The sequence below is a fragment of the Diplotaxodon limnothrissa genome, linkage group LG18 (genome assembly GCF_057381915.1).
Source record: "Diplotaxodon limnothrissa isolate DT_005_m linkage group LG18, D_limnothrissa_male_GT1.1, whole genome shotgun sequence".
Classification (NCBI taxonomy): Eukaryota; Metazoa; Chordata; class Actinopteri; order Cichliformes; family Cichlidae; genus Diplotaxodon; species Diplotaxodon limnothrissa.
The window spans coordinates 1,914,812-1,923,797 of record NC_140613.1 but is presented as its reverse complement, the minus strand read 5'-3'; the positions used below and the strand labels follow the sequence as shown (position 1 = coordinate 1,923,797).

Sequence of the window (8,986 nt, the reverse complement as noted above, 5' to 3'; positions counted from 1 at the left end):
GTGGCTCGATGGACAAAACGCCAGTTTTACCAGGTTATAATTAAACCTTGAACACAAAGGAGACACAGTGAGAGTCCTCGGGGCGTTTTGAATTCTCGTCTCTTATTTCAGCTGATTTATTTTTAATCCTTCCTATGATCTACATTTTCTTTATCTCATTGTTTTCCACGTGTGTTTGTTTTCGTTTCTATTTGGTTTAAATAAAAACAGAAGCCTGACTTTGTGTTTTCATCCATCTGTCCCGCTTTCACCTCCATCTCCTGTCACCTCTCTCTGCTTTCCTCAACTTTCACTCCTCTTCCTTCCTCTCACTTTCCCCCCCTTCACAAAGTTTATCCCCCCCGCTGCCTCTTCCCTGCCTCCTTCCCTCCTCTTCCTCCTCCTTGGCCTTGTAGGTGAGCTGCATGATTGGGCGGCAGGTCGGAGGGGTAGGCTTTTGGAAATCACATGGTTTACGTTTCCAGCTCCCTGAGTCGCCATTTTGGAGGAAAGTTTGGGAATTTGTAGACCTGGGGAGGTGCTGGAGAGGGAGAGGAGAAGGAGAAGAAGAAGAAAAGAGGAAAAAGGAGGGAGGAGGGATTTCACAGAAGTTTGACACGAGTGCACGTCGCAGGCGGGGACACGGCGGAGCGGTGCGGACCAGTGCGGACCAGTGCGGACCAGTGCGGGATAAGTGAGTGTAGGTGTGCCGCCAGCCTGGCTTTGAAGTTTTTTTATTTCTGGACGAACCCGCAGCGCTCCGGAGCCGCTCCTCCTCCACCCAGCAGCAGCGGGCAGCTCATGCATGCGCCGCCTGCACAGCAGCGGGTGTTTCCCGGACTTTGGCACACTGCAGGTCCCGCTCGGTCCGAGCCAGATCTGCACTTTTCGGAGCCAGCTCCAGAGTCAGCCTGCGCGGTGCACGCCGGCGCACACAGCCTCTCCGGCGGGGAACTACATCTGTGAGAGTCGGCAGCTCAGCGGAGCTTCACTTGTTAGCGGGACTGCTGGCTGAGCCGTCCCCGGAGGCTCGCTGTTGTTGTGCCAGTCTGCCCCCCGACGCTCCGTCCGGAGGGCTTTTGGCTCGGAGGGATTTTCTTCAGCCCTGACTTGGAGCGGTGACAGCGGCGGGTTTATCCGGCGGAACCGCGAACAAAAACCGTCCTGTGTGAGGACTGCATGCGGCTGAGGCGGATCTAGCCGAGCCAGACCACCACCATGCCAGTGAGAAAGAAAGGTAAGCCGCTTTCACTTCACATATTAACTAGCAAGCTAGCAGGCTAGCCGTTCAAACTCCGGCTGCTCCTTCGCTTAGACACACAGGACTCGAACAAACACGGGACACGCAGCGGCTCACACGCCACACGAGCCGAACACGGCCCACACGGCTCGCTTTGGCCCTGCTGAGCTGAGCGGAGCCGTGCCAAGTCAGGTGAAGTCAGTTAAAGTAGGAGCTAGCCGGTTAGCCACTGCTGCTAACCAAGTTGTAAATGGGGCACCTTGTGTGGAGAACTAAAAATAAACTCTAATATGAATAAAATATTCACCTCGTCCTCAGCAGTCAGCGCGCGATTTAGGAATATAATGAACTGTAAAAATTTAGAAAAATATTCTGAGTTAGTTTACACGTTATTAACCGTGTATAACTGTACTGTTATCCCGGGAAAAATAAAGATTGTGCCCGGGGCGGTGGAGGCAGTGAGTTAAAGAAAAGCCACTTATTTAAGTCAATGAAAGATTCACCTCGTTCCCAGCGCTAAGTGCACATTTCATGAACTAGATGAACTGTAAAAATTTAGAAAAATGTTCTCATTTAGTGAACTCATTCATAAGTACGGAGACCTCCACTTTAATCCCAGGAAAAATAAAGATAATTTCAAAAGCCTTGCAAATGGTGCGTCAAATGCCTCCTAATTATCCATAGTAATTATGTTTAGCCTCCCTCAGTATGAAAAGACAAGAAACATTTTAATGATCGTTTTTTTTCTGCAAACTGCAAAAACAAACCTAAACTGTGCCATCAGTGTGGATGAGTCACTGCACAAAGTATTCAGTGTTTCAGTGATTGCAGTTCAGGTACAGCCCAGTCTGAGCTCAGGTGGGCTGCACCAGCAAAACCACTGCAGTTTAAAAAACGTTGCTTTTATTCAGTGTAAAAGCCTGAACTACGAAGACATCACTGCTGTATTTGTCCCTCTGCATTAAAAACCTTCACCGGTGGAGATTTTCTAACCAAACAGCAGCATTTTGTGCCTTTAACAAATATTTAAATATAGAAATATTAAATCCACACACACCCACTCCTGAGTGAAACGACACGGACATAAAACGTGTGTTTTATTGGAAAGTGTGAGCTGTTAATCACTGTCTTGAATAGGACCGTGTCCATTCTGGTCCTCGGGCCACATATTTGACAAACCTCATGCAGCTGAAGGACATCAGCTGATACTTAAATGAAGTCTTTTAAAGTTGGCAGCTTCCATTGTACCTCACACCACATAACGCACCAGCGTTCACCATCGTGTATTTAAGCTCCACGTTTTAGCGCTCACAGCGACGCGCGCAGATATGTTGATCTGGGTCAAACCTCAAAGACCGACACTAACGGAGAGAATTTAATTTAAAGCTGTTAATTGGCTGAGGTAATTTTCTGCTGTTTAGAAACTGACATGTGGGCTGTGAGGTCAGCTGTGAGGTCAGCGTATCAGGCTGAAGCATCAGGTCAGCTGAGGGTTTGTAGGCCGTCACAATCTGTCTCAAACTTTCACTTCCTAATAAACCAGAAGACGGAGGAGTGTGATATTAAATGTCTTCTGTGCTGTGACACAAATCGCCTGGTTTATGTTTTATGTTGTATTTCAAGTTCATACTTTCAATTAATGTGGCTTTTAAAATGAGATCTGTGGCTTTCCACCTCAGCTACAGTGTTACACCTTCTAACTCGGGCGTGTGTGCAGGTTTTCAGCAGCCCTTGAAAAGCTTTATTTCTTAAAGCTCTCGACCATAAAGTTATTAAAGTTGGTGTCTTTGATTCGAGAGGTCTTCATTCAGTGAAACATTCGCTCTGAGCTTGAGTTAGACAGTTTTTGACGCTTTGTGAACGTAGACTTGGTTCCTTCCTGGATGTTATCAGTGAACAGGACCCCGAGGCTTTGTGTTTCGGGCAGTTTAATGCTGGCAGAGTCTCTGAGACACACGTTTGGCAGATATCAGGATCGTTACAGACACTCGAACATTCGTGAGCGAGGGGACATTTATCGACATCGTGTTTCTTTCATCACGTCACTTTCGTGATGGCTGAATGTTCAAACGCGTATCGATAAAACCGTTCAGTCACACAGGCCTGGAGACGGGAAAAATAGTATTCCTAAACTGACCAATCCAACGTGACGAAGCAACCACAACCATGTTTCCGGTGCAGCGTCCTCTCTGTGACCGACTGCGACACCAGCAGCCTGCCGCCAGCACTTCCAGCTCCACGTTGTTTTATGGTTTTGATGGTTTTATGTCTTAGTCGGAGTTTTCTCTGCTGGTTCCAGCGTGAGCCGAAGGATTCAGGCTTCTTGCCTAAATTAGGCTTGAAACAACAATAATGAAACCAAGACCAGAAGCAGGACGCAGCGAACTGCCAATTCATCTAAATCAGTGCTGACGGAGGCGAGAGGCCCAACGCGCCGCCTCCTCGGGCTTTGTGTGTTTTATTTACAGGCGAGACTCACAGCCAATCAGCAGCAGGCATGAATCAAAGTGAGAGAGCAGGTTAATGATGGTAGAAACAACAATGTGATGGTAAATGTGTCGCTGTGTGCATAACTGTCCAGGAAGCTGTCTGTGTGAGGTTCTTCTGTCCTGTAAATGATCCAGTTAATTAGAAGTCGTAAGAGTCACATGACATCGCTCAACAATAACGACCTCGGTAGATTCCTTCGGGTTCTGACTTCCTGAAACTGGGTGCCGAGCCGACGCTCTCGCTGCCGTGCTGCAGTCACACACTGACCTTTATTTAAAGCTGATTCACCAACAAGTAAACCAGCAGAAATGTGACCATCCAACAGGGTTACAGTCAAAGTCCTGAATCTTCTCCACGTCCAGCTGCAGCGATGTTACGCTGTTTGCATGTCTGTGATCGATCGGTGTTATTGGACGATGATCTGCATTAAAATGATGTTTAGTTGAAGCCTTGAATTTAAAACAAAGCTCTGAATGAAGCCTTCGGGTCATGATTTGAGGCGACTTTCTATTTACTACTTTCAGCTTAATCATTTTATCAGATTTGCTTTGGTCTGAATGTGACTGTCAGCAGCAGACATGTAGTAAATCTGTCCTTAATGCTTCCCTCTGAGCCGAGCCTGATACTCTGACCTTTATACTTATCCGCTGGGGAGAGGCCTCTTTAACTCATTTATACTCCTTTAAAACCTGCCCGCAGTCTTAAATGCATGCATGTTTGGATTTTTAAAGTATTATTTCCCTCTCCCGGTGCGTGCTGGCTGCCAGTGCAGCTCAGCGTTTCAGCACAGAGGGATTATTTGTGCCCGTCTGACGGTTTGAAGCGGCCCTCTGCTGCCATCTCGTCTCAGATCAGTCCTCGTTAGTCGCTGAGCCTCGGCTCTGTCGTATCCCCGGCTCACCTCTCTCGCTGCTTCCTCCTGTTGTACAGACGCACAGCGAGCGCTGCAGCTGCTGGAGCAGTACCGGGCCAAGCTGAACCACACCGAGGACCGGCAGCTCCGACACTCCATCCAGAGGGTCATCGACATCTTCCAGAGCAATCTCTTCCAGGCTCTCATAGGTACGGTCGCCTCTCTGACCACAGAACACCTCACACGGTTACCACACATCCTGGAAACAGGACGTCTCTAGTCCTGGAACATAACCCTGGAAAATAAGGACCTGGCCTGATAAAGGTTTCACATCACAAGAAGCAGTCTTTGTACTTCAGCAGTTTGTCACAATCTTGACATGAGAACACTGAGCTTATCTGTAGGTGACACAACCACAGAGTTATTTAACCCTTTAAGCCCATCGAAGCGCGCACGCTCCCATTTGTGTACACAGCACATAAGCTAGCGCAATCATTTTTTTTTTTTTTTTTTGCATATGAAACCGGAGGAGTTGTACTTGCATAACATGCATTCAACTTGTCCCAGGTCGCAGTTTCCTTTTACATATGGCTTTGCAAAAATCGCATAAAAAGCGCTTGTGACATCAAAAACATCACAATCCAGAAGCGCGCTGCTGATCCCATCAGCTGTTCATTGTTTTTTTTTTTGGTTTATTTTGATGCACATGCTGTTTTTCTTTTTTCTTTGCAAATTGTGCACAATAATGTTCATTTTAGTTTTTGCTGCAGTTTATAAAAATGAGTTTGCCTCAAAAATGAAACTGAAGATGCTGAAAATAAATTTCCTGTTGTTGGAAACTATTTTGTGCAACGTTTGCATTTACAGGTTTGAGGGATAAACCTCTGAAGTTTCTGTAAGGACAACGATTTTCAATTTTGTTGTAGTTTATTGCACTTTTTTGCAATTTATCTAGTTACTGGTGGACTTAATCGTTACATCGTATTAAAATTTCCGATATAACGGTTGTAGTAATGTATAACATTACTCCCAAAAATGTCTCTACAGCATCTAAAAATATTAAGATGAGCTCTGGTGGACCTGGGTCTATGGTGGGCTTCCAAACCTGGGAAGAGTTTTGGGGTATTTTTGGTATTTCTTGTTCACATGTTGTGTAAAAATGTGTGTTTACATCATGGATCTGAAGATGTTTCAGTGTCTGTTTGCCATCTGATGTGTCATCAATCCTTTAATATTATTGTTGTCATTATTATGATGATGATGTTATGGAGGCACTTTTGCCACGTTCATTGTCCTCCTCAGTGTCAGAGCTGTTTGATGAGTCACGCTGAGGTTTCCACTAACAAAGAGCTTTTAAAGGATTTGTTGTTTTGTGTTTTATTAAGTGAACAAATATCAAACAGCTGAGTCGGTCTGTGAGGACCTGACATCATGTCTCTGTATGTTTTTGGCGGCGCAGACCGTTATTGACGGTGACGTTTCCCTGAGCTCTGATTCAGCTCTGCGGGTGAAAGTCAGAGACAGAACGACACGGACGGGAGGAGCAAAGCAACAATGCAGATCAGTGTTGGGTCCTCGCAGCATCGTTTGCACATGTGCAGCTCGTTCGTGTCCAAGTCAGCTGGCCTGCAGTTAAATGAACGCGCTGCGGCCGCTCGCTGAGGAAAGTAGACCCAAAACATTACACACGAATGAAATGTGAGCCACACATGAACAGCATCCCTCACACACCGCGTCTGATTGGACCGCTCTGACCACGTCCACGTAACCGGAGTTGATTTTTGAGCTCTAATGTGGAGAAAACCACTAATTAAATCCTTTATTTAAAGTCAAATATCACATGATAATTATCACTGAAGCGATAATGTGCTTCCACCTGCAGGTGACCTCTGACCTCGTCACGTTTGTGGGTCTGTAGGGTAGAAACGGCCTCGTGACTCGTGGCTGCCTCTGCTGTGAGGCGTCACAGTGGGGCGAGAGGCCGTGAAGTTTGTGTTCGTGTGCAGAGCTGTTTTCTGTAGACTCGCACAGTTTTACTGGATCAGGGTCATCATATATCAGCTCTGCATTGTTGCTAATTTACCACCTTAACAAGCCGACCTGCAACAATTTAGCTGCGACTAAACCCTGAAAACTGAGTGCTGACAGCCGAGTGCAGTCTGAGACGTGTCCACATTCATTTCATCCTGACATTATGCAAAGCGATGAAATCAAACAGACTGATGCTGCACTGAAACCTTGTCGGCTGATAAGATGTTTATGCTTATTGTGTCATCAGCTTTGTGCTGATACATCTTCAACTGTGTGATGAAGAGCTTAACGACTGATTTCAGTCCTCTGATGACCCGTGTGAAAGAATCGCGGTGACATCGTCGCTTTTGGCTCCAAAACAATAACTCTCTGTGCTGCGGGAACATTTTTTATTTTTTGTTACAAAACTCGTATTTTGCTTCGTTTGAAAGGCACCTCTGTCCATCACAGAGCCGCTCCTTCACCTCTCCCAAAAAGTCCACGTGCACTCGTGGTTCAGTTTGGCTCGAGATGATGAAAATAGCCTTTGATTAAAAAAAGAAAATCCGTGTAGAGCGAAAGCTGTGAAATGTGCCCGACTCCCTGCGTCCTGCCCTCAGGATCATCTGGGTTCCCTCTAATTTTCGAGGAGATCCTGTTAAACTAAACCAAACCTGCTTTTTGTCCGTCGGTTTTCCACGGAGTCACATCCTGATACTCTGAGCCAACTCGGCCGGAGCAGCAGGAGCTCAGCTCTGAGTGACCGAGCCCAGACACACAACACAGATCACAGTTAATACAACGTGGGTTTGGTTCTTGAGCAGCTTCTGTTCGCAGTCCGAACATCAAAGTTTAGATTGACCGTGTCACACCGACGCCTCCTCCGTCCATCCAGCATGGATGAACCCAAAGTGTGCGTGTGTCACGTCTTTCACAGGGACGCCAGGTTGACGTGACTCACGAGCTTCACATAATCAGCTGTCAGGCTGTGATAATGAGACGGCTGAGCTCCTGGCCGTGGACGTGTTTCTCCACAGTGCACCAGCGTGTCGGCCTCTGCTGTGAATATCGATTAGTTTTTCCTGCAGACGGTCGTTTCATTGAGAAAAACAACAAATCTGTTATTTAACTGTTCGCCTCTCCTCTGTAATTACGGCGAAGCAGAAGTCGCCCTGCAGGTTTGCAGATGTCTGCGTTTCTCTGATGTTCTGCCAGCGTCATGTTTCTCTGATTGGCTGTCGCCTCGCTGCCGGCTAACGGGACTCTCCGAGTAAACGCAGAAGCAGCTGCAGGGTTAACGGACGCCGAGCAGCAGGAATGTGGTCCGATGTGTTTGAGTTTCCCAGGAACGACTCGCTGAAAGACTCAAACACTGAGTGTGTTTGTGCCCCGGGACTCGGCAACAACAGGAAGTCTTTCTGGACGTTCGCTTTAACTTTTTAAACTTTCAGGCTTCGGTGCTGCCTTTCTGTCGGCTCACACGGCTCTGAGTGGGCAGGAGCAAGCTGTTTGTAGAGGTCACCCTCAGTGTCCTGCTGCTGCATCAGTTTGGACAGCACTTTCACCTCCTTATCATAAAGCAGCAGACAAAAGCGTTCAGTTTGAAGCCGAGCATCACCATCTTTGTGTCACGAGGAAAGAAAACTGTCACAGATTAGTCTATCGTTCCTCCTCCGTGTTTCCTCCTTTCATCAGCAGGAAGCTGAAATGCTGTCGTGTGATTGGTGTAAATATTCCTCAAGTATAATTCGAGCACGGCGGCTCGTTTCCCTCAGTCCTGCGTGTCCTGCAGCGCCGCTCTGTCTTCATCACTAATACATGAGTGGAGATCATCACTGGCCTGGATCCTGCCTTCCTGCGTCCTCCGCCTGCACGTTTGCTCTGCAGCTTACAGCCGAGTCACGCCACGCTCACGACTTTCTCATTCAGTGGGTGGAGGTGGTCTCGTCGCTGCTGGGTGCTCAACGTGCGATCACCTCCAGCTCCTCTGAGGATGTTTGTGTTCAGGTGTGAAGCAGAGGCCGAGTCTGTGGTCGTGGTTTCAGTCTGAAAAGGGTGGAGTCCCTGCTCCAGGGCGGGGATGAGCTGCTGCCTCAGGTAGAGGCGGGTTGGTGGACGCTCTCCTGATCCGCTGTGATTAAGACAGAGCTGAGTGTGAAGGCAGAGGTGCTGATTTCCTGGTCGATGTTCCTAAAGAGGAGGAAATAATGGCCGGTGTTAGAGGCAGAAATGAGCTCGTGTTCTTAGAGAGATGAGCTGAACAGGAGCCTGTTAAGGTGGACTGACAGAGATCATGTGTCCTGTATGTCGCTCTGCACGTCCAGAGGAGCTGGAAGATGTGGCTGATTAGATGATGTTTGAGTCTTTATGGCATCAGAAGAGTTTTCCTCGTCTTCATGTGTCTCGTTTGAAAC

At 47.4% G+C, this 8,986-nt stretch overlaps 1 protein-coding gene across 5 annotated transcripts in view; it reads left to right on the top strand.

Annotated features, from left to right (window-relative positions):
* Nucleotides 1-497: 497 nt before the first annotated feature.
* dlg1b (discs large MAGUK scaffold protein 1b) overlaps nt 498-8,986 on the top strand; it is a 100,017-nt gene continuing 91,528 nt past the window's right edge. For all 5 annotated transcript variants that reach the window (XM_085377385.1, XM_085377386.1, XM_085377384.1 and 2 more), the window contains exons 1-2: nt 498-1,216; nt 4,640-4,771. In XM_085377385.1, coding sequence (XP_085233511.1) covers nt 1,198-1,216; nt 4,640-4,771 — 151 coding nt within the window. In that variant the 5' untranslated portion in view covers nt 498-1,197. The remainder of the gene's footprint in view (nt 1,217-4,639; nt 4,772-8,986) is intronic.